Source organism: Pongo pygmaeus, chromosome 11, assembly GCF_028885625.2.
Source record: "Pongo pygmaeus isolate AG05252 chromosome 11, NHGRI_mPonPyg2-v2.0_pri, whole genome shotgun sequence".
NCBI lineage: Eukaryota > Metazoa > Chordata > Mammalia > Primates > Hominidae > Pongo > Pongo pygmaeus.
Window position 1 is genome coordinate 36,700,212 of NC_072384.2, and position 26,718 is coordinate 36,726,929.

The 26,718-nt window shown below is 37.3% G+C and overlaps 1 protein-coding gene across 5 annotated transcripts in view; it reads left to right on the forward strand.

Moving 5' to 3' along the window:
- The window catches only part of THSD7B (thrombospondin type 1 domain containing 7B), a 906,384-nt gene that overhangs the window by 616,660 nt on the left and 263,006 nt on the right, over window positions 1-26,718 (forward strand). For all 5 annotated transcript variants that reach the window (XM_054478924.1, XM_063647426.1, XM_063647428.1 and 2 more), the window contains 2 exons: window positions 17,172-17,366; window positions 23,154-23,417. In XM_054478924.1, coding sequence (XP_054334899.1) covers window positions 17,172-17,366; window positions 23,154-23,417 — 459 coding nt within the window. The remainder of the gene's footprint in view (window positions 1-17,171; window positions 17,367-23,153; window positions 23,418-26,718) is intronic.

The following is a 26,718-nucleotide window of genomic DNA, read 5'->3' on the forward strand; positions in this document are numbered from 1 at the left end:
AGCACTTGAGAATGCCAGTAGGTTTTTGGTCCCAACTATGGAAGGGAGCTGAGCTCCAGTATTCCTTGATAGAGAAACAGCTAGCAGCTATGTATGCCACCCTTCAGGCTTGTGAGAGTATGGCAGGATGGGCTGCAGTCATCATGCAGATGACTTACCCAATAGTGGGATGGGTGCGTTCATGCATAACTATCCCCTGGACTGGGATGGTGCAGACATCCACTTTAGCAAAGTGGGGCACCTACTTAGAACAGCAGAGTACACTGAGTACAAGCCCCTTAGGAGCAAAGTTGCAATAGGTCTTGGGATCTGTAGTCCTAATGCACAATAAGGCCATGGGGCCTGAGGCACCCCTAGACCCTGAGCCTTCACTGTTTAAGGAAGGGCATCCCCCAATTCCCAATGGGACATGGTATATGGATGGGTCTAGCCAGGGTGCTGCTGCTGCCTGGACTTCTGTTGAAGTCCAGCCTAGTACTGACACCATATGGTTTGATAGCAGGTGTGGATAGAGTAACCAATGGGCTGAACTTAGAGCAGCATAGATGGTGATCACCAAGGAAGCGACACCTATGGTAATCTGTACCAATAGCTGGATGTTCTAATGAGGCTTGACCTTGTGGTTAACGACCTGGAAAATACAGAAGTGGCTAGTCGGCCACCTACCCATGTGGGGCCAAGCCATGTGACAAGACCTGTAGGTGGAAGGATGACCTCCTCCAACCAAGCATGGGACAAATGGTAACCTGTTGTTGCCTGCCCCAGTGCCCCTAAAGGTAGGGAAATAACCTGGCTTAATGTATAAAGCAACATTGGGGTAACGTCACCATGGGGTGGTTGCACACCATAACCTGGAGTTATTGCTCCCTGTATTACTGCTGTAGCCTCTGAGTCCAGGGTTCCACCCTGTGGGTGCATCTCCCCACTAGAAAATCCCTCAGCCTAGGGGGTGGAATATAAAGCCTATGCATCAGACCTGTGTGTCCAAGGCCTGAGTCTCCCTTGGCCTTGGGGATGGAATGTAAGGAAAATGGATGTGCTGCAGTCAAGAATAGGCTGAGGCAGACATCTGGTCCAGTGTGACTCAGCGAGTTTGGAGCGCAGGCACATAACTCCGCACATTATGTAACCACGCCATTTGAGGTGCATTAAGTGACCACCCACATGAGCTTGTGCTTGGCTCAGAGTCATTATTGCCTGTAAAATGTATAATTACCCTGCTAACACTGTACATACGGCTTGCATCCATAGGTCATACCCAAGCACATGCCCAAGCTTGCTTGTGCCCAGAGAGAGAGTAAAACCATGTCAAAACTGTCTACGATTTCTTGAGTGTTTTTCCAGCTCCCTGCCACTTGCCCACCAGCACCCCTCAGACCTCAGTTAGAGTCTGACACCTGCTAAAACTGATTTTGAATTTCTGGACCCCAGAATCATAAACAAATACATTTATGTTCTTTTAAGCCACTCAATTTGTGGATTGTTACAGCAGCAACAGGAAACTAATACACCCTTGAAACAAATAAGCATTTTTTAAAAAATCTTGTGGGACCTTCTTTATACTAAAGGACCAAGGGTGTTGAGCTTTCCAGCAGAGCATCCAAGTCCTTTGGCACCTGATACCTAGCTTTGCTCTCCAGGCATGTGGTGAACAAACACCCTCTGCCTCCTGCTCCAAGGTGGACTTCAAAGACTCCAACTACTCTATTTAGCAGTATCCTAATGTGTCTCAGGAGCTTATTAGGAGATACCTCAGGACACCAGCCAGTCACAGGCTTATCTCTCCTGGGACTCAGCTCATGGTAAAGCATATGGATTACGGGCTTCATATTTTTAAAAATGCTTATTAATTGATATTCTTAATTCAATCAGATTTCTTTCTCTGCAACCTGTCTGCCATTATAACTTCAGGGAAAGAGACAGGATAAATGCCACTTCAGGAGGAAGAGAGATGTAATTCCAGGGAAGTCTCTGTCAGACAGAAGGGATTAAAATTCTCCTCTTTCTGCCAGCATGGGTGAAGGAAGGGAACAGGAAAGAGACTGGGGTAGGGAAAGGAAGTGGCACAGAAGGAACATGAACCATGGCTTCCCCTGACTCAGGACTTTCATTCTAGAGGTGAAGGAAGGGTCTGCTCAATCTCCTGTTTAGAATCTTGAGAAGAGGTGCTCTACAGGGCCCCACTCCAAACATGGCATGGGCCCTGTCGTCTTACAGTTGTGGCCTGGAGTGACTTGGCAGAAGGAGGGACTTAATGCCTTTTCAGGTGCTCCCTGAGTTCTCCCTCTGGAGAGAAAGTCTCCAGAAGTTTCCCCATGGGGAAACTGCCCTAGGAGGATGTGGTAGCTGATGGTGCTGGCTGGCAGGCTTAGCAGAAGATCCTACCCTGGAACTCCTGGGCCACTCATCACATGGCCCCTGCAAACTGGTTCACCCCAACAGGTGCCGAGGTGGGGTGAGACCTCCTCAGCTGGAGGATGAGGCACCTGACCAGGTTGAGAGAAATGGATCTGGAGTTCTTCAGCCTGAGACTTCAGCAATGGATATCACCAAGGCAAGCAGTCACCAGGTGGACTCCAGCCACTCGTTTCAGAGGATAGCAAAGACCCAGGGAGCTTCAAAGAATTTTCCTGCAGCGCCAAGGCCCCTGCTGCCTGCCACAGACATCCAGGTGCCATCTTGGGAGAAGAAGGGGAAGTCACTAAAAGAGACTGCACCTTTACCTGCAAAGAAATATTTTAAACAAGAAAGAAACTAATTAAAGTGGCCAGAACTGAACTAGTGTTAATTGGCATTTTTACCTTTCATGATTACCTAGTAGGGAGCTCTTAAGGAAGATTGTATCACCCCATGATGAAATAATTGCAGTGGAGTGTAGTTCTGCCCTTAGATTCAGTTCAGCAAGAGGGCACCTGCCCTGGCCTCCATGCCCCTGCTCTGGCCTTCTTGCTATGCTTCATTTTTGGGCAAGGAATCACAAGGCAGATGATAGCCTCACCAGAGCCCATGCTCCCCCACTCAGCCCCTTGTCTAAACTCTTTCCCCAGCACTTGGCACCTTGGAACTTCTGCCCAGTGGTCTTGAGCCAGCTTCCAGGGTTTGCAGGGGCCTCTACTCTGAGTCTTAACCTCTAAGGAAAGCTTGCACTGCCTGTGTGTATATCTTAGGCCATGGAGTGGACAAAAGGTGGCCAATTTGTGACTTGCACATTGGAGGATTGACTTCAGTGTCCACACGCATGTGCAAAAAAGTCTCTTCTGGAACAGAATCAAGCTGGGGGTGAGAAGAGAAGGAGTAAGGCCAGATACCTTCTGCCACCATATTCCAGCCTGAAACTCCAGGTCATCCCAGAATTCTTTAATGAAATCTTGGTTTCAAGTCATTATGAAGGTATATTTGTGAAGGTGCAGAAATAGAACTAATTTATTACACCGTTTAAAATTTCAATTATAACCTTTAACTCTTTGGACTTGTGGTTCTTACCTCCACTTATATTTTAACGATGATTTCCAGACATGTGGGCAGCCTGATGTAGTGTCATTAAATTAGACACTGAACATGTCATTATGCATATGAGAAGTCTTATCAAAGGGGAATTTAGAAGTTCCTACTGAAGTGAGTAGCATGAGCAGGAAACAAGTCTGTCACATTGCTTGTTTCTCTGCACACCTTTCACGGTGTTCCAAGCCCCTGGCCAAACTCATGCTGTTTTCAAGGGACATGTCCTACTCAGCATTTGTGCATCATTCCTTCCAGAAAGGCTCCACTGACTGGCTGATGCTCAGGGTCCCAGTGCTGTGCTCTTGCAGCCGCCTGAGTGTAGTGAAATTTTATTTCTGTTTCTTTCATCTGTGTATCTTAGGCCACTAGTGCAGGGCCTGACATACAGAACACATTGTAGGAACATCGGTTGAGCTGAGCAATTGCTTCCCACTCTCTCAGCAACTTGATATGCATGTGAATTGAGCCGTGCAGCTGAACTGAGGTCCCCTGCTATTGCAGGACAGGAAGCTTTATAGGTAGAGGCCCTCAATTTTCCAAGAAAGTCACCCCCATTTCCTGGAAATTATGACCTCTTGAAATAAATTCTATCCTTTTTCTTTAACTATTAGAGTTGAACTCTGGTCAGAATCAACTTCAGGAAAGTAATTTCAGTGTCCTTGGTGAAGGTGATGATCTGAAGTAGCAAGCTCCAGCCTTTTATAGTTTTTCCAGGGAGAAGATTATCATTTCTTATCATAAGGCCAGTAACCCCTGCCCTCTTCATATCATAATTGAAAAGAAGCAAAACTTATCACTGCATGTCTGACTATCAAAGTTTAGAGGTGATCCAGGGCAAAAAGACCAGCCATTTAGTAATAGTTAATAATCTGCTGATTTGAGACATCATTTAAGCTTAAGAGGGCTGCCTGACTATCCTACTGTTAACAGCAATTCTTTTTAAAAAATTAACTATGAGACACACTGAGAATTCATACAGATCCATGCTTTGTTTCATTTGCTAAGTTTTTAGATAATTTTACATTTATGCCAGGGCATTCTTTTTCGTGCTGCTAGAATTGAAAAGAATCAGGTAACAGGGGGAAGCAATCAATGACTATTCTCTCCACTCTGACCTCCCATTTTGGGTGCGTTTCTCCCAAGGCTCATCCTGTGTAGCAATTAAGAAAAAGATGAAGTAGCTGAACTCAGTTCTCTGTGTTATGTAGCTTGTTAGATACTTTGCATAGGAATATGTGGCCTTAGTCATCAAGGAGATTTTTTGGAGGGTTCCAGGTCACCCTGACACACCCACTTGCCAGGTGACTGCTGTTATTTGAGTACTCTTGTCTGAGTGGTTTACCTCAAACACCTGCTTCTCCATCATTCCCTAACAAGGATACTCAGCTGCCCCAGGCAGTTTCTCAGAGGGCTTTCTGCCCAGAGCATAAGATAGCTAAATTTCAAACAATACCCAATAATGAGATCCTTATAGAGCTATTTGAAATAATTTTACCTAGGAGTACAATTTTCCTCCAGTAAAGACAACAATATTCCAAGTTAAATAAATGAAATATAATTAAGCATTAAATTGTCCCTCCCCTTAAAAAATTCATTACAGGTAAAAATATACAACAAGAAGGGTCAGAAGTATATAAATGTCTTCCCCATCCTAATGGAAAGACCTTTCCCAATAGTATAGTATAGTAATTAAAATAACAGAAAGAACCAAAAAATAAATATTTTTTCTAAGATTGTGTCCTGAGAATGATTTGCTATGATCTGAAGGACCCAGAATTTAAGAGTTCAACTAAACAGCAGATGTCTGACAGATAAATTCTCTGTAATACCATATTTTTTTCTGCCTAACCATTACACATCCCTTCTATGCCAGGTTTCCCATTGGTTATCACCACTATGAAAACTATAATATTGTACTACTGTTATCTCTCTACCTGCCTGTCACCGACATCACTGTGGCCTCCCAGAAGCCAGATTACTGATATGTATATGTGTGTATATACGCACACACACACAATACATTTGTAATTGTTTACAGCAGACTGCTAACCTCAACATTATCATGTAAGAGAGGCTCTAGTAATACTTTTAGGGCTCAAGAGGCTTTGGTGGAATTTGGAAATTCTTCCTGAGCCAAGAACCAAGACAGATGATAGTAGATGCTTTTTTCCTACCATTTCTTACATTTCGTTTTCAATAGGCTTTTTCATAATAGTACATACTTCCCAGGGCTCAGGTACTAATGTACTCAGTGCTTAGTTTTGTGCAAAGCAATTTATCTGTATCAGTTTATCCTGCAAGGTAGGTATTATTACTCCCACTTCATGGATGAGTTCATTGATATAACTTATATAATTTATATAACTTAATATATATAACATATATTATTTATATAATTTATATAACATATATATTTATTATATAACTTACATAAGTTATATATAAGTTATATAACTTAACAAAAGTAACAGTAAAAAAAAAAAGGAGACTCACCCTTAATTCTTTTTGAGTTTTTTTTATTGATATATAATTTCTGTACATTTTTTGTGGGGTACATACGATACTTTGTTTTATACAGAGAGAATGTGTAATGATTGAGTCAGGGTATATATCACTTCAAGTATTTATCATTTCTATGTATCAGGAACATTTCAAGTCATGTCTTCCAGCTATTTTGCAATATAGAAAACATTGTTATTAACTATAGTTGCCCTAGTCTCTTATCAAACATTAGAACTCCCTCCTATCTAACTATATGTTTGTACCCATTAACCAACCTCTCTTCATCCTCCTCACCCCCACACGTATCCTTCCCATCGTCTGGTAACTCTCATTCTACTACATACCTCCATAAGATCAGCTTATTTAGCACCTACATGAGTAAGAAAATGCATTATTTGTCTTTCTGCACCTGGCTTATTTCACTTAACATAACAACCTTCAGTTCCAACCATGTTGCTGCAAATGAGAAGATTTAATTATATTTTTATGAGTGAGCAGTATTCTATTGTGTATATATACCACATTTTCTTTATCCATTATTCATTGATGTACTTATGTTGATTCCATATCTTTGCAATTGTGAATATTGCTGCAATAAACATGGGGGCTGCAGTAAACATGGAGGTGATATACTGATTTTCTATCCTTTGGATAAATACCCAATAATGGAATTTCTGGGTCATATAGTAATTCTGTTTTTAGCTTATTGAGAAATCTCCATACTGTTTTCCTTAGTGGCTGTATTAATTTACATTACCACTAACAGTGTATAAGAGTTCCCTCTTCTCTGCACCCTCACCAGGATCTCACCATATATCTGCCATATATATATATATTTATATATATATATGACAAAATAATATATATGACAAAATTATATGTATATATATAGAGAGAGTTTTTTTTCTAACTAGCATAAGATGATATCTCATTGTGGTTTTGAGTTTCCCTAATGATAAGTGATGTTAACTATTTTTCAATATACCTCTTGGCCAATTGTTTGTCTTTATTTGAGAAATGTCCTTTCAGATAGTTTGCCCACTTCTTAATGTGATTTTTTTTTTTTTTTTTTTTTTTTTTTTTTTTGCTGTTCAGTTGTTTGAGTTCCTTCTATATTCTGGATATTAGTCTCTTGTCAGATGGATAGTTTGCAAATATTTGCTTCCATTCAACAGACTGTCTCTTCACTCTTGATTGTTTTCTTTGCTGTGCAGAAACTTTTTATTTTAATATAGTCGCATTTGTTTATTTTCATTTTTCTCGTTCATGCTTTTGAGGTCTTACCCATAAAATCTTTGCCTAGACCCATGTCTAGAAAAGTTTTCCCTAGGTTTTCATCTAGTATTTTTATACTTTTGCATCTTATGCTTAGGTTTTAAACAATTTTGAGTTGCTTTTTGTACATAGTGAGAGACACAATGTCTATTTTTATTCATCTGCATATGGATATTCAGTTGTCCAGCACAATTTATTTAAAAGGGTTCCTTTTCACCAATGTATGTTATCAGTATCTTTGTCAAAAATCTATTGGCTGTAAATACATGAACTTATTTCTAGATTCTCTATTCTGTTTCATTAGTGTGTGTTTCTGTTTTTATACCAATGAGATGATGTTTGGGGTTTTGAAGTCAGGTAGTGCGATGCTTCCAGCTTTGTTCTTTTTGTTCAGGATTGCTTCGGCTAAACTGGCTCTTTTGAGCTCCACACAAATTTTAGGATTACCCTTTCTATTTCTGTGAAAAAAATGATGTTGGTATTTCGATAGGGATTGCATTGAATCAGCAGATTGCTTTGGGTAGTATGGTCATTCTTACAATGTTAATTCTTTTGGTCATGAGCGTGGGATGTCTTTCCATTTGTGTTCTCTTCCGTTTCTTTCATCATTGTTTTATAGTTTTTCTTATAGAGTTAGTTCACCTCCTTGGTTAAATTTATTTTTAGAATTTTTTTGTAGGAATTATAAATAGGATTGCCTTCTTGATTATGTTTCAGCCAGTTCATTATTGGTATATAGAAATGCTACTGATTTCTGTATATTTTTATATTCTACAACTTCATTAGATTTATATATCAGATCTAAGTTTTTTAAATAGAATCTTTATGTTTTTCAAAATATAAAATCATGTCATCTGCAAAGAGAAACAATTTGACATCTTTTTCAATTTGGATGCCTTTCATTTTTTTCTCTTGCCTGATTTCTCTGTCTAGGACTTCCAGTACTACGTTGAATAAAAGTAGTAAAAGTGGATATCCTTGTCTTGTTCTAGTTCTTAGAGGAAATGCTTTTAACTTTTCTCCATTTAGTATGATGTTAGCTGTCAGTTTGTCATACATGGTCTTTATTATTTTGAGGTATGTTCCATCTGTGCCTAATGTGTTGAGAGTTTTTATTATGAAGGGATGCTAGATTTATCAAATGTTATTTCTGTCTATTGAGATGATCAAGTAGTTTTTGTCTTAAATTCTCTTTATGTGCTGTATGACATTTGTTGATTTGCGTATGTTGAACCATTTTTGCATCCCTAGCAAGAAACCCACTTGATCATGGTGTATTTTTTGATGTGATACTGGATTTCATTTGCTTGCATTTTGATGAGGATTTTTGCATCTATGTTCACCAGGGATATTTGTAGTGTGGTATGGGGTGTGTGTGTGTTGTTGTTGTTGTTGTTGTTGTTGTTGTATTCAGGAGGATTAATATCAGTTCTTCATATGTTCGGTGAAACTCATCTGTGAATCCATCTGATCCTGGGCTTTTTGTTGTTGTTGGGAGACTTTATATTACTGCTTCAAACTCACTATTTCTTATTAGTCTGTTCAGGATTTCTGTTTGTTCTTGGTTTCATTTTGAGAGGTTGTATGTTTCAGGAATTAATCCATTTTCTCTCAGTTTTCTCGTTCGTGAGCATATAGTTTTTTCTTAATAGTCTCTGTTTATCTTTTGTATTTCTGTGGTATCAGTTGTTATATTCCTTTTTTCATTTCTGATTATGTTTATTTGGATCTTCTTTCTTCTTGGTTTGTTCAGCTAGTGGTTTATCAGTTTTTTTTTTTTTTTTTTTTTGTCTTTTTAAAGAACAGGCCAGGCATGGTGGCTCATGCCTGTAATCTCAGCATTTTATGAGGCCAAGGCGGGCAGATCACAAGGGTCAGGGATTCGAGACCAGCCTGGCCAACATAGTGAAACCCTGTCTCTACTGAAAATACAAAAATTAGCCTGGCATGGTAGCACGTGCCTGTATTCCCATCTATTGGGAGGCTGAGGCAGGAGAATCACTTGAACCCAGGAGGCAGAGGTTGTGGTGAGCTGAGATCGTGCCACTGTACTCCAGACTGGACAACAGAGTGAGATTCAGTCTGAAAAAAAAAAAAAAAACAACTTCTTTTCTTGTTAATCTTTTGCTGTATTTTTTGTTACTTTTGACTCTATTTTATTTAGTTCTGCTCTGATCTTTTTATTTCTTTTCTTCTGTTAACATTAGGTTTGGTTTGTTCTTGCTTTTCTAGTTCCTTGAGATGGAATATTAGTTTTTAAATTTGTGATCTTTATACTTTCTTGATGTGGGCATTTAATGCTGTAAACTTCTCTTAGCACTACTTTTCTGTACCCAACAAGTTTTGGTATGTTGTGTTTCCATTTTTATTTGTTTCAAAAATGGTTTAAGTTTCTATCTTAATTTCTTCCTTGACCCAGTGATCATTTAGGAATATGTTGTTTAATTGCCACATATTTGTATAGTTTCCAAAGTTCCTCTTGTTACCAATTTCTAGTTTTATTCTGCTATGGCTTGAGAAGATACTTGATATGATTTCGATTTCTAAAAATTTGTTGAGGCTTATTTTCAACCTACAATGTGGTCTGTCCTAGAGAATGTTCCATGCCCTGGTAAGAATGCGTATTCTGCATTTGGTGCATTTAGGTAGAATGTTCTGTAAATTTCTGCTAGGTTCATTTAGTCTAAAGTCCAATTCACATTCATTGTTTTTTGTTGCTTTTCTGTCTTAATGATCTGTCTAATGCTGTGAGTAGGATGTTTAAATCCCCTACTATTATTGTATTGCTGTCTCTTTCTTTCTGGAGTTCTAGTAATATTTATTTTATGAATCTGGGTGTTCCGGTGTTGGGTACATATATATTTAGAATTGTTATATCCTCTTACTGAACTGATCCTTTTATCATTGTATAGTGATCATTTTTGTCTTTTCATAAACTGTTTTTTATTTAAAGTCTATTTTATCTGATATGGCTACTCTGCTCCCTTTTGGTTTCTGTTTGCATGGAATATCTTTTCCACCTCTTTTCTTTCTGTCCATATGTGTCTTTAGAGAGAAAGTTAGTTTTTTATAAGCAATATATGGTTGGATCATCTTTTCTTTTTCTCATTCTGCTTATCTATATATTTTAGGAGGAGCATAAATTTAATCCATCTATGTCTTTTAAAAGGAGTGTAAATTTAATCTGTTTACATTCAAATTAATACTTACATGTGAGGTTTTGCTCCTGTCATATTTGTCTTTAGGTGAAATTGTCTTTAGGTGAAATTCTGTTGGGTTGCCATTAGATTCCTTTCTCTTCCTTCTTTGTGTGATTATTTTATAAGACCTGTGAGTTTTATACTTTTTATGTTTTTATGGTGGTAAATATCAACCTTTCATTTCCATGTTTAGGACTCCTAAAGATTTTTTGTAGGACCAGTCTGACAGTAACGAGTTTCTTCAATATTTGCTTATTTGGGAAAGACTTTATTTTTCTCTATTTATGGAGCTTGATCTCACTAGGTATAAAATTCTTGGCTGCACGTTTTTTCTTTCAGTTTTTTTTTTTTTTTTTTTTTTAACACAAAGTCTTGCTCTGTTGCCCAGGTAGGAGTGCAGTGGTGCAACCTTGGCTCACTGCAGCACCCGCCTCCTGGGTTCAAGCGATTTTCCCACCTCAGCCCCCTGAATAGCTGGGATTACAGGTATGCACCACCACGCCTGGCTAATTTTTGTATTTTTAGTAGGGATGGGGTTTCACCACGTTGGCCAAGCTTGTCTCGAACTCCTGACCTCAAATGATCTCCCAGCCTTGGCCTCTGAAAGTGCTGGGATTACAAGCATGAGGAATGACACTTAGCCTCTTTCAGCAGTTTATAAACACCTTCCCATTCTCTTCTGGCCTGTGAGTATTCTGCTGAGAAATCTGCTGTTAGTCTGATGGAGTTTCCTTTAAAGATGACTAGGCACTTTTATCTTGCTGCTTTAAAAATTCTTTTCTTCTTTTTGACTTTAGACAGTCTGATGATGATATGATCAGGGTGATTTTTTTTTTTTTTGCAGTGTATTTGAGGATTGCTGGGACTTCTGTATCTGAATATCTAAATCACTAGCTAGAATAAGGATGTTTTCATCAATTATTTCCTTAAATAAGGTTTCTAAACTTCTTTGTTTTTCCTCTCCCTCAGAAATACTGATAACTCTTAAGTTCATTCAGTTTACATAGTTCCAAACATCTTAAATGCTTTGTTCATTATTTATATTATTTTCTCTTTATTTTTGTCTGACTAGATTATTTCAAATGATGTGTCTTCAGGTCCTGAGATCTTTTACTGGCTCTAATCTACTATTAACATTTTTAATGTATTTTGAAATTTCTTCAGTGAACTTTTCAGATCTATTATTTCTGGTTTTTTTAAAATAAATATATCTATCACCTTGGTGATTTTTTCATTCATATCCTAAATTGATTTTCTAATTTTTTTGTCTTAGTTTTTGTCATTCATATCCTAAATTGGTTTTCTGATTTCTTTTGCATCTCTTGCATTGGGCTTCTCTAAAACATGTACTTTTAATTATCTGGCATTTTGAGAATTTCTTTTTAGCTAGCATCTATTGCTGGTGGAGGATTACTATGTTTCTTTGAGGGTGTCATAATACCTTGTTTTTTCTTCCATGCTTTTTGTATGTTTGCATTGATTTCTGCGCATCTAGAGCAACAGTAGCTTCTTATTTGTGAATTTACTTTTATTGGGAGGAGCACTTTTTTCTTGAAGATATGGCTATGATGGTTGGGTAGGGTCATTTGGCTTTGCTTCTGGGTACATGTCGTTGCAAAGACTCTATGATTCCCCTGGCTATAAATAGCTTTAGTGTGGTAGCTTCCTTGAATGCAGTTGTAGTAGTGGTACACTGGGTGGATGAGCAGGCTCATGACCTCTTGGGCAGCTGGGGTGGCATAAGCAATGAGGGATGGCAGTGGTCATGAGAAGCTTTTCTTCTTCCTTATCACTGTGATTTTTGTGTTAGGAATTGTTTTAATGGGCTGTGTGGGCTTGCCTTCAGACCAGTAGGTGACTTTTGCAGGTTAGAGCCAGCTGCAGTGATAGTGGTAGGATTTATGCCCAACCTCTCTTTCCTGGAAGAAGTGCTCAGATGTCTCACATGGTGGATTGGGCTATGGAACCCCAGGGGCCTGGATCCTGTGCTGTGTCCTGGAGCAGGGGAAGAAGGTAGGTGGAGCTAGATAGTGCAAGCCTGTACTCAGGCCCACTAGTGGCAGGTGCATTTGCCAGCCCTGATGGAAGTGGTGGGGCAGTCCTCAGGCCCCTGGTTGAATGGCTTAGGGGCAACCGCTGACATGCCAAAGAGTTAGCACAGTGAGGTAGAAGTAGTCCCAGTGCTTCAGCCTTGGCCAGCAGGAGTGGGATCTTAAAGCCTACAGTTTTATCCGTAGATTTCTACTTCTGATTTAATCCTCAGAAATGTTCTCTGATTTAAAGACACTATATATCTTTAATATTGGCCCCAGAATTATATTGTAGGTAATGTATAATTAATATGTTTTTAAAATTTCTTTCCCCAGGAGTTGTGCAATGGAAGGGACCTCTGAATTGGGTTGTACCTGTGGTTACTTATTATCCCCATTTATGCTAAATGTCTTCTTTTCTAATTTCCTTTGTGTGTTTGTTTTGTGCGCTTTGCTGATTTTCCAGTCCTGCAGCCTTCCTGCTTGCTATTTCTTTAGTATTTTCATACCCTCTAGTATAATTCAATGCACAGTAATTCAATTAATGTTTATGAATAAAATGATTACTTTTATACTAGAACATTCCCAACAAGGAAATGTTTCATTTAACTTTTTAGTGTTTTCATTTCCAGTGATCTTTTCACACTTGAAAATAAATTAGAATTCTGAACTAGAAGACACCTGAAAACTAATTCCTGGTCTGAACTGATGATTGCATGATCTGTAGCTGTTGAGTTTTTTCTTTCTTTTTTTTCCTTCAACTCTGCAGTTTTTCAATGGCCTTCATCCTTGGGTTATCATTAAGAGAGCTGTGGTCTTCAGGCTAATGTGGGTGCTGTCAAACATCATGTCCTAACTTTGCATGCATTTGGTGGCATTTAGAAAACCCAAATGCCTCCATTAAACTACTTTACAATACCAATTGATAAAGAAAAACAAACTGATTTGCTCTACACAGCCCTGTTAATTCAGTGAATGTGTCTTCACCATATCTGAGCTATTGGTTCACTGATGCTTACAAATCTAGCACCAAATCCGGCAAAGATGCAAAAATATTTTCTCCTTACCTTTATTCTTCACATACTAAGGATGACCAAGAAACAAATGAGGCATGGTGAGGAGAACGTGTGTACACATACTTGCTTGGAAAATGATCAGCCTGCTTTATTTAAAAACAAATATAAAGGATAGTAATATTTAATAGCATTTATCAAGCTCCTTAGTGTGAGACATTGTTTTAAGAATTCTCACTAGACTTTGTTATAGTCTTGGGATACTCATTTTAAAGATGAAAATACTAGGGCATGAAGAATTAAATAACTTACTTAGTTCACATAGCTCGTTGTTTAGACTTGAAATTTTCAATTATTGCCATTTGACTACAATATGTGTGAATTCCACCCTACTCTATAGCTATTCTTTCTTAATTTCTTATGCTTTCCTTTATTAATTTGAAAAGTTCGATATCGATCTCTGTAAATGCAGTGCATTCTAATTTAGATAGTTTCTAGAACTTGAAAACATCATTCAATTTGGTTTATCATAGTTTTTAAATTATGAACATATTCAAAAGAAATTATGTGAATAAAATATTCTAAAATAATTTATTATAATTGAAAAAATGTTATTTATATACGTCAAGCACCTGGTGGCTCACACCTGCAATCCCAGCACTTTGGGAGGTAGAGGTGCACAGATTACTTGAGGTCAAGAGTTTGAGACCAGCCTGGCCAACATGATGAAACCCCATCTCTACTAAAAATACCAAAAACTTAGCTGGGCATGGTGGACAGTTGTACTCCCAGCTACTCTGGAGGCTGAGGCATGAGAATTGCATGAACCCAGCAGGCGGAGGTTGCAGTGAGCTGAGATCGCATCACTGCACTCTAGCCTGTTCAATGAAGCGAAACTCCATCTCAAAAAAAAAAAAAAAAAAAAAGGTTTAAATTTCACATAGCAATGCTTCTGAAAGTATTTAAAATGTGTCTTCATGTTATTCAGTGCATTGTCATTTTGGAAAAAAAATTAACTTGGCAAGATAAAAGTTCTCTAAATTAACTCTAAATTGGTTATCTAAACAAGCAATTCAAAGAACATTTGCTTGTACCCTACTTGAGATAAAATGTCTTGCTGTATTCATCATTAATGGCTGCAATATTCCCAACAAAGAAAATGCAGGTGATGTTGGCTTGATGTGTGATGGATTTTGTTCCTGCGACGTGGATAAAAACAAAAACAAAAAATATTCAGAATGAATGAATAGCTCCACCTGCCACAGAGCAGATGTACAAACTGGAAAGTATTGTGTGTGCATCCATTGTCATCTTAGCTAATTCCTTGGTTCTAAAGCATTAGATGGGTTTGGCTTTCACCAGTTCTAAAAAAAAATAAAAAATAAAAATAAAAAAAGATAGATTTATGGTGTTCAGACAGACATATTATCTGATGTGCTCAGAATAAAGAACTGAATTCAGAATATAAGAAGAATGGGCATCTGAAAGGAGCCCATATGTACACTTACCCTGCATAAGAGAAGTTTATGTAAAAAGTTTTTAACAACATTATCCTAAGCTGTGGTCTTTTTGTTCCTTTCACATAGCAGATTTTAAAGAACTGTAAAAAAAGTGATCCTAAACTATGATTTCTTTAGAATGATGAATTCAGCAAATATCCATTAACACAAAGCATGTCTAAGGCATCATGCCAAATATGGGTAGTCAGTAGACAGGGTAGACAAGAATTACGTGGGCCATTTAAACACAAAGATATTCCCTGGTTTCTCACCCAGAGATGTTGATATGGAAGATTTGAAGTGGTACCATGGAATCTGTGTATTCACATACACATCCATGGTTAGGAATTAGAAGAGGTGTTTTCAACTGGGGCAATTTTGCCCCCAAGGGAACATTTGGCAATGCCTGGAGAGAGTTTTGATTGTCACCACTTAAGAGGGGTGGATGCTACTGGCATCTAATGGGTAGAGGCCAGAGATGCTGCTACATATCTCACCATGCACAACACCCATTTACACACCCACAAAAAATACTGTCCAATCTAAATTTTCAGTAGTGCCAAGATTGAGAAATGTTGATCTAGAGAATATAAATGTATATTCTTTGAGAGTCTATAATTAACCAGAGTGAAAAAGATGAACCAAAATATTGTGCATTCATTCAAAAATAAAATAAAACAAAATAAATGGCATTAGTCCAGAGAATTCAGTAAAAATTTAAGCAAAATTTTAGAAATGGGTTACCTCATGATTATTATTTTAAGGAATGACTAGAGAGTTCCTAGTTGAAAAAGTGCATGAGAGAAACTTTGAAAAGCTATAAAGAACTAAAAAAGCTATAAAGAACTAAAAGTAGAATTACCATTTGATCCATCAATCCCACTACTTGGTATCTACCCGGAGGAAAAGAAGTCATTATTCAGAAAAGATACTTGCACATGCATGTTTATAGCAGCACAAGTCACAATAGGAAAATCGTGGAACCCACCCAAAAGCCCATCAATCAATGAGTAGATAAAGAAACTCTGAGATAGATATATATACACACACACACACACACACACACACTATATATATACACACACATACTATATATATTCACACACTATATATATACACACATACTATATATATACACACACATACTATATATATATGATCATATATATGATCATATATAGTATAGATATATTTTATATATATGATGGAATATTACTCAGCCATAAAAAGGAATGAATTAACAGCATTTGCAGTGACCTGGATGAGATTAGAGGCCATTATTCTAAGTGAAGTAACTCAGGAATGGAAAACCAAACATCATATGCTCTCACTGATATGTGGGAGCTAAGCTTTGAGGATGCAAAGGCGTAAGAATGATACAATGAAGTTTGCGGACTTGGTGGGAACAGTGGGAGGGGGGTGAGGGATAAAAGACAACAAATATGGTGCAGTGTATACTGCTCAGGTGATGATTCTCACTCATCTCCACTAAAGAATTTATGTAACCAAATACCACCTGTACCCCAATAACTTATGGAAAAATAAAATTTAAAAAATAAAATCTATTTGCAATGGAAATGATCTGAATAGATTATGCTTGTGCTTGAAAAAAATAAAAATTTTAACTGGTCCCTAAAAATTAATAAGGAGAAAAATGTTTATTTACAGACAGCAGAAATTCCTTTGAAAATACTGACTGTGTAGGTCTACTTCTGTAAGTGCCATCTAAACAAGCAAAAAAAAAAAAAAAAAATGACATCTAGGAGGAGTCTGTGTGATTTTTTAAAAGTGGTTTCGTCCTTTTTGTGTTCTCATCTTACTCTTATAGTTTCCCTTTCTTAGTTTTATATCATCTCTAGAGATTAGATGCTGAGGAGCAGGAAGTACAATAAATTACTGGAAGTTATTTTGGTTGCTGTCAATGCAGGGTTTGGATTAATAATGAAACCAATTAAATCCTCAAATACCTCCAATGGCAACAATAAAAATTTAATTTCCAGAGAGAAATAAGGTTAGCTATGTTGAACACCATTTGCACCATTTGTGAAACCCAAGTTTTTAAACATTGGGGGATTCTGCTGTCTTGTCAAAGAACCAGCAGCTGACTGATTTAATCAAAATAATAACAAAAGATTTCATGCTTTTTTTCAGCTGTCTCATGCATCTCTGATGACAACCAGTCAGCAGAAATGATGGAATGCCTCAAGCAGACAAATGGCATGCCTCCCCTTGTGCAAGAATGCACGGTCCCATGTCGAGAAGACTGCACCTTCACTGCTTGGTCCAAGTTTACGCCCTGCTCCACGAACTGTGAAGCCACAAAAAGTAGGCGGCGACAGCTCACAGGTATAGTGTGCATTTTACTCTTTAGCATCAGGCAAGCTGAACATCTCTGGATCTTTTGTGTAGAATATGAGGTCCAAAGGACAGGAATTTGCATCAGGTCTCTTCCTCTCTCTCCATTCCTTAATACATACCCTCAAACTCAGAACAATGCCTGATACATAACATGTACTCAATTAATATTTGCGAAATGAATGAAAGATGTGAACTGTTTTATAGCTATCAAGTTTCTCTCTATATAGTTTTATAATCTTTGTAGTCATAAAAGGCATTTTATTCACCAACTTCTTTTGAGTAGGTAATGACAAAGTTTGTCATGTGCTATCATGCCAGGATCTCAGTGAGCTTGAAGGCAATCACTGATTTGGAAAGATTATCAAAAACAGGTCTAACTGACATCATTGTCTTTTGCCATTATCTTATAAGCAATTTGACATTTTAAAATTTTACTAGTGTAAGGCAAAAATCAAATTACATATACTGATTCTGCTTTTGTGGTATATTATTAATTATGAGTTCTGTTTTCAGCTGCAAAAATTTAATGGGAATTAAAGCAACTAATTGTTTAATTGAATTCCTGGGGCAATTTTTGCCTGCAGTATGCAAATAATTGATGCAATAGTATATTTTACTACGTGCCTAGATAAATATACCACAACTTCTCTTAACTTCTTATGTGTTTGTATAAGCAGAAAATGAAGAACCAAAGGAAAATGCCAAAATAATCACTGAGATAATGAAATTGGTGTTGACATTGAAGAATTAAGCACAGATGACCATTTGTTTTCATGAGCACTTGAAGGGCTAATTCTGTTGGTTTCAAGACCCTTTTGTCTGAATGCATTGCTTACCTGATCACATTTTGAATTTAAATCACCATTATGGATTTAAGTAATCTGCTAGAGCCTTTAACAGGATTTCTGCAAACAAACTGGGAGTCCATTTGTAAGTGTAGGTGAAATGCATAACCATAAACAGAAACACCAAACAAGAAATGCTGTACTTCGTGCCCTATCTTCCACAAAAATTTGTGCCACATAATTTTATGCAACATTACTTGTTTCTAAGATACAACAAATTTCTCATAGAAAAACAACACAATGAGATAGAATGTATGTGACAGGAATAGTTGAAGTTCAGGGGCCAATGAATGAAACTTTGTTTGCCTGTACAAACATAATACATCGGAAGCCATTACTCTGGCAACTCTTTATATACTTGAGATGAGAGAGAATTTCCTGTAGAGGGAAGGGAAGTTTTTAATTAGTGGCCAGTTGTTTTCTTTTTTCTTGAAAGTTTATTCATGATAGTTTACACCTACATAATGAAAATGGAAAATATTGAAAATCCTAGGATATTTATTCATTTTATAACCAGCAGTATTTATGTTATGAATTGTTAAAACTCTAATGAATTTGACTTTTATTTAAAATGTTCCTTTTATATAAATATTGAAAAATAGCTATACATTTTTTCTGTAAACTCTAAAAATTACTCATACTAAAAGACTGTTTGAAATTTCTTTTCTAAATTATTAACTGCTGTACTTTCAGGTGGCTAATTGGCCTTTGTGTATCTTTATGTCTACGTGGCACCAAAACAAGTTAGCAATTTCATGAAATACATGAGTTTTTTTTTTTTAAAAAAAAAACAGTAAAATGAATCATTTAATATCACTGTTGGAAAAAAATCCCACTAATGAATTGAAATATTTTCACTTTTCAAGACTTATGTATATTGTCATGAAACTAATGCTTGTATTTTGTTATCCCTAAGTAATTTGGTAGTAAATGCAATAAACAGTCTCTAACATGAATGCTGCTGAAAGCCTTGGACTCAAACTCCAAAGCCATGTGATTCTTTCTCTCTTTAACATAAACACACACACTGAAACATATAAACAAACATAAATACAAGCCACTTCATTGAATATGGGGCCATACAGGATATTTAACTTTCTTTTGTCCATTTGTAACAAGAGGCTTTAATTCACTGAGCGTTCTGTATTTTGTACCCAAACTATGTCATCACAGGTTTTAAACTCTATAGTATTTAAAGCAATTGTTTATAGAATGCCAAAAATATTCTGTTTATTAGATAGAAAACCTGTCCAGGTTTTATATATATTATATGAGATATAATATATAAATATTTATTTAGAATAACTAGATAACTAGTACATATTCTGACTTAAGGAAGAAAAAGTCTTTAGAATTGTACTAGGGATTGATTTTTAATATTAACTTGTTCTGAATCCAAAGGTTAATGCTGATTTTGATTAGTATATAATCAAAGGATCACTGATAGTTTGTTTCTTATTGTGACAACCATTTCTGCATTAAGTTCCTTAAATCCTTCATCAAACAGTGATGCTATGTAATTAAGAAGGATATCATAAACATAGAGGCAGCATATATTTGTACAGAATATTTGTTCTGCTAGTAACTTCTGGTCACCTTGTAGATGAACATTATTTTTCTTTTTTTCTCCTCCTCCCTCTCTTTCTCTTTTTTTCTCCTTCCTCCTTCTCCTTTATCTTTATCTTTTTCTTTTTTTTACAACTTCCTTTTCTCAATTATTCAATGAATTTTTTTTGTTTACCACTTATGTGCGCTAGACCTTGGTAATACCACAAGAGAATCAATAGACATGATCTTCACTTAACAGAGCTTGCAATCTAATTGGAGATATGGTGAGATTTTTACTGGAGATAATTACAGTATAGCTTCTGCTATAGTAGCTGTTGTATTGGGAGTGGTATTCAAACAAATCCTATTGTAACAAATTACCACAACATTGCTGGCTTAAAGCAGCACAGATTTATTATTTTACAGATCTGTAGTGTTTCACAGAGCTAAATAAAGATGAGATGTTGATAAGGCTGCATTTCTTTCTGGAGGCTTCAGGGGACAATTGTTTCCTTTCATTTTCAAGCTTGTAGAGGCTGTGCACATCCTTGGCTCATGTTCCCCTCCCTCCATCTTCAAAGCCAGCAACATTGCATTTCTCTAACCATTCTTCCATGTTCAAGGATGGTTTTCTGGAGGTAGTAACCCATGAGTTTTGATCTGAAGAAGTAGGCATTAGCTAACCTAAGGAAGGAGGGTAGAAACTGTGGAAATTTCTGGAGTAAACACACAAAGGCCAGAAGCAAAATAAGTAATTTCTAGGAACTGAAAGAGGCTCACTATGACTGTATCGTAACATGCTAGAGGCAGAGTGGTACAATGTAGGCTAGAGGCAGTTACAAATGGGTACAAATCATATAGGTCCTTGATGACCCTAGGGGAGGAGTCTAGGTTTCATTCTGTGCTATGGTAAGCCATTGCAGAGTTTTCAGTAGACCAGTGATTTGATCAGATTTGTACTTTGAAAGCTGGTTCTGACTGCAATGTGGTGGAAAGATCGAAGGTAGTGAGGTATGACAGCAACAAGATCTTGGAGGAATCTGCTGTAATTTCCGCTGGAGATTTGCAGGTGGGGCTAAATATGGGTGACATCCATTGGAATGGAAACAAATGGACTGATGCAATGAATCTTTATGCATTTGAGGTGATATACTTTTGTCATTAATCAGATGTAGGGGGTTCAACAGAATAATTCAGGGCATTCCAACTTTTAACTTGGTGATATTGGTAGAATTCAGAAACAGAGGAGAAAGGAACATTGTGATGTAAAGAGAATGAGTGTGATTGGTTCTTTAGATGTAGATTTTTCAGTCTATGGATTGGAAGCTTGAGCAAGAAATCTTGGATGAAGACAGTCATTTAAAATTGAAGAAATACGTATGATAATTAACACTCTTCAAATGGATCAGAAGAGAGACGAACCTAAGATGGTGCCTTGGGGAACCCCATCAGTTTAAGGGAGGTAGAGAAGAGGAATAGTTCACCAAGTAAAAATAAATAATATATGGCAAGAGAGAGGTGGGGGCATGGGGTGAGGGTGAGGAACAAAAAGATATGTTACGATGGAACTTGGAAAGAATATTTCAAGAATGAAAGTGTAGTCAATACTCTGAACTATCATTGAGTGATTAGACCTGAAAGATAAGGAATAAAAGATTCCAGGACTTTGGCTTTGTTTCTTGTTTTTGTTGTTGTTTGTTTGTTGCTTCATAACAGTGGTTTCCAGAAATATGTAGACAGAATCCAGGGTTAAGTGGGTTTAGAAGAGAAATGAAACTGAAGAGATGAAGATTGAGAGATTCAACAATATTTTATGGAAGTTTGAAAAAAGGGAGTTCTCGAATCTGCTAAATGCTAATAGGAAGGAGGCACTCACTAATTATTGATATATCTCTCAGCCAGTAAATTTTCGTGGCTGTGATGGAAGCTGTGCTTTTCAAACTTATTCTAGTGTCCTAATGGTAGAGGCAAGTGAACACCTTCTATCAGAAGTATAGCTGAATCTACTACCAGCTCAACTTCAGGTCCTGCAGAAATTCTTTTTTTTTTTTTTCTTTTTTGAGACAGCGTCTTGCTCTGTTGCCCAGGCTAGAGTGCAGTGATGCGATCTTAGCTCACTGCAACCTCCACCTCCTCGGTTCAAGTGATTCTCCTACCTCTGCCTCCTGAGTAGCTGGGATTACAGGCACGTGCCACCACACCTGACTAATTTTTGTATTTTTAGCAGAGATGGGGTTTCACTATGTTGGCCAGGCTGGTCTCGAACTCCTGATCTCAAGTAATCCTCCCCCAGTGGCCTCCCAAAGTGCTCGGATTACAGGTGTGAGCCACCATGCCCAGCTTAGAAATTCTTATTTATTGCAAACATACGCATCATGGCAGACCGTAGAGCCAATCATCCCATCAGCAACTCTAGAATTGTATGTAATGCAAAACATGTGGCAATGAGAAAGTAGCCCATGCATCAGCTTGTATCAGGCATTTCAGAACAGCCATAAACACAGAAAATAGACCAATAAAACTGCCTATATATTTTATAACCAGCCATGACTCTAGCTAATGACTCACTAATGAGAAAACAAAAGGTGGAATTATTAGATCTAGGAAAATTTTTAGTAATCCAGAGGAATTGTGTTGACAGCAAAGTTGAATCAAGTTACAGGCCGATTTAGAATCCACTAAACATGATTACCAAGTGTTTACAGCTGTGAAAAATGACATGCATTGTCTTACTCAGAGATGGGACCAAAACTAACAGGTCCATCAAATTGAATTGGTAAGGTAAAGTCATATTTCAGAATACTTAAGTTAGAAGAATCTCTCAAAATGAAAGAGCTTTTTCTCTGATTAAATTATCCAGTATGACTTGATCATTTATTTCAATTTATTGTTTGTATAAATGTTTGAGAGCTGCCTGATGGCAGAGACCAAAATGAGTTTAACTTTGTCCATCACATTGCAAGAGACCTCTACTAAGAAGAGAGGGAGTTAACCACTTAGATGCTTTTGTTGGTTCCCTGGAGATCATTAGTCAAGGAGAATGGGGACAGGGTTATCAGTATGTTTCTTCCAGCAAACTACAGAGAAAATAATGTTAAATAAATTAACTGGAATTCTCTAGCTGTAGCAAACATCTTCTAATATTTTATGCCACTCTCAAACATTAAACCATTTTCTACTTTTTTCAAATTAACTTGAATTTCACAGTTGTTCTGGGAGTTGTTTCCATTGTCTCAGGATTTACTGTCATGGCAAAAGAGTGAAAAAAACAAAGGCTTTATTTTATTTAATATTCTAAAAGGTTACAAATACAAAAGTGTGAGTGACTTTTAACAAAACAGCAGATAGGCATTTAATATCTCAATGTCTCTTGTTGGAACAGGGAAAAGCAGAAAGAAGGAGAAATGCCAGGATGCTGACCTTTACCCTGTAGTGGAAACAGAACTATGTCCTTGTGATGAATTTATATCCCAACCTTATGGAAACTGGTCAGATTGCATTCTTCCAGAGGGCAGAAGGGAGCCTCACCGAGGACTGCGGGTACAAGGAGACAGCAAAGAATGTGGAGAAGGCCTGCGCTTTCGAGCAGTAGCCTGTTCTGATAAAAATGGAAGACCTGTTGACCCCTCCTTCTGCAGCAGCTCTGGTAAGGAGATGGATGGAGAGTAACAGATGAGAACACTCACACACAGCTCGGGAGGTTTGTCTCAGGTCTAGAATTAATAGCTCTGCTCTATAATAATTGTTTTAGTTCTCCTTTGTCAATAACACATTGTCTCTCGTAAAATATGGACAGATGAAATGCATACATCTGTATCTCAATGATTATCTGGAATGTGATGGTGTTGGATCCCTGATTCACTTCATTCTCTAATTCACCTTTGTTTATTAGCCACCTGTTTACTGGTGGTCGGCACTGCTGCTCCACTTCACTGAGAAAGCCAAAGCCGAATACAAACAAATATGTTCCATGCTGTTTTTTCATGCTCTGACCATATACATAGAAGGCATCAGAACTTGAGTGTCTTCTAATGTAGTTGAGAAAAAAAAAAATCAATGAAAAAGTTGATTTTAAAAGGCCAGGCGCAGTGGCTCATGCCTGTAATCCCAACACTTCAAGAGGCCGAGGCAGGCGGATCGCCTGAGCTCGGGAGTTCAAGACCAGCCTGACCAACATGGAGAAACCCTGTCTCTACGAAAAATACAAAATTAGCCAGGCCTGGTGGTGCATGCCTGTAATCCCAGCTACTCGGGAGGCTGCAGCAGGATAATTGCTTGAACCCGGGAGGCAGAGGTTGCAGTGAGCCCAGATTGTGCCATTACACTCTTTCCTGGGCAATGAGAGCAAAACTCTGTCTCAAAAAAAAAAAAAAAAAAAAAAAAAACCAACAGTTTTACTATAAAGTATAAGTATACCCAAGTTAATAGAATAAAACCGTAGGAAAAAAACAAGAGACAATCTCAGAGAGTTTTGTCAGATGTTAATCCGGGAAAATACTGTTTTTGAACCTTAACTGGGAGAATTTGAAAGATCTGGGTGTATGGAAAAAGAAATAGAGGTTAAATACAGCTGGGGTGAAAGTTGGTGAAACAGGCTGAAACCAATCATTACAATGGAGCGTCTGAATTTCCTGCTCTGCTTTTCTTTCTTTTTTTTTTTAATTAGTTTTTTAAAAAGAATAAACAAGTCTAGAAACAAATGGGTAGATTTTGGTCTTAGTCATCAAGGTTTTGTGTACTAATAAATGTTCTCAGTAATACCAGAAAATCAAATTCAATTATAATGTACAAGCTAAGTAAATGATAGTTCTTCTTTATTGCCATTGTACTAGCTATCTTTATTTAAGATATACCCATATCATTATACAATGAGATTTAATGACTTTTAAATTAATACTCTCATTGCTTTATATAGGCTTCCTAGATTAGTCTACATTAATTTTTTAAGTGATTTGACTTTCAGAAACATTAAATACATAACAAGAAAGTAATGGACCCATTTTAAGGTGCTCTAATCTTTGTTTTTTAGCTTGTATGTGTGCATTGGTTTATTCATTCATTTGAACAAAACGTTTTTATTGACCATCTGCTATGTACCTGGACATCTATGACTTCAGTGTACAGTTAAGGGGAAGTCAGAAACTTGTGGAGTTTACTGTCCAGTAGGGGATAGAAATAAAACAAATACATAAAAAGAATTTCAAGTTTTGATTAGCTCTGAGGATGCTGAAAAGAAAATTTTTTGATAGACTTTAGGGAAACCTTCACCGAAGTGACATAAATCTAAGATGTGAAGGGTAAGAAGGAGGCAGATGTACAAAGCACATAACAAGGTTGTTTTAGTTAGTGGGGTATCCAGAAGATAAAAGCTAGGAAAGATGTTTTGGATTAAAAGAAAACCCTGTGGTTTGAGAGTAGAGAGTGAGGAGAGAGCTGTGTGAGGTGAAGTTGAAGAAGTATGTGGAATCTTGTGAGACAAGCCAAGGAATATGGATATAATTTAACTGCAGTCATCAGCTTGGAAGTGGGGTGAGTAATGTTATTCAATTTAGAGATTTTAAAGATCCCTTTTGACTACTGTCTACAGACTGTCTTAAAAGGGGGAAGGAAGCTGCTGAGAAACCCCTGTAGTTAATCAAGGAAAGACATGATGGTAGGTTAGACTAGGGTGGTGGCAATAAAGAAATACAGAGTAATTTTAAGATGTAATTTAGAGAAAGAATTGACAAGATTATTCCAAATGCAAGTCGTTTTTTCTATATGTTATCTATCATTCATCCCTAATTTTGCATGAATTTGTGGAGGGTTTTTTAATTTAGAAAATAGTCATTTCAGGTTAGAAATGAAAACATCTTGAAACAAGAGGAGACATTTGTAATTCAACCAATTTGCAATGTCATAGCAAAAGCTATTAGGGAATCTAAGAGACTTTCACCAAATGAATATTGTGCTTTAATCAAAATTTACTATAGCCTCACAACTTTTATGATACTTGTATTAAGCTACTTTCACTGTATATATTTTCAAAAAAAAGGGTTTTTTAAAAAAAATAGCAAGTGAAAATACCTTATTGTGTCACCTCTAGGGATATGACATATACTTGTCTATCAAAGGAAAAAAAATCTTTTAATGGTTACTAATAAAGACTTAGTGTGTGTATGTATGTATATATATATATATCCATCTATGAATTGGGGTAGGGCACTGTGGCTCATGCCTGTAATCCCAGAACTTTGGGAGGCACAGGCGGGAGGATTGCTTGAGCCCAAGAGTTTGAGACAAGCCTGGTCAACATAGGGAGGCCTTGCCTCTAGGAAAAATAAAAAATTAGCCAGGTGTGGTAGCATGCATCTGTGGTCCCAACTATTTGGGAGACTGAGGTGGCAGGATCACTTGAGTTTGTGGGAGGTCAGGGCTTCAGTGAGCCATGATTGTGTCACTGCACTCCAGCCTGTGTGAAAGAATGAGACCCTGCCTCTAAGTATACATATATATGTATATGAATTAGCTCACTATTAAGAATTACATTACAGGTTAGGTGCAGTGGCTCATGCCTGTAATCCTAGAACTTTGGGAGGCCAAGGCAGGTGGATCACTTGAGGCCAGGAGTTCAAGACCAGCCTGGCCAACATGGCAAAACCCCATCTCTACTAAAAATATAAAAATTAGCCAGGTGTGGTGGCAGGCACCTGTAATTGCAGTTACCTGGGAGGCTGAGGTGGGAGAATCACTGGAACTCGGTAGGTGGAGGTTGCAGCGAGCTGAGATCGTGCCACTGCACTCTAGCCTGGATGACAGAGCAAGACCCTGTCTCAAAAAAAAAAAAAAAAAAAAATTGTTATCATGGACAAACTGAGGCACAGGATAATGACCTAAATCTGGATCTCCCAATAAGAATGGTAAGTGTTTCCCCCTTTTAAATCTTTACTTGGACTTTGTCTCCCATT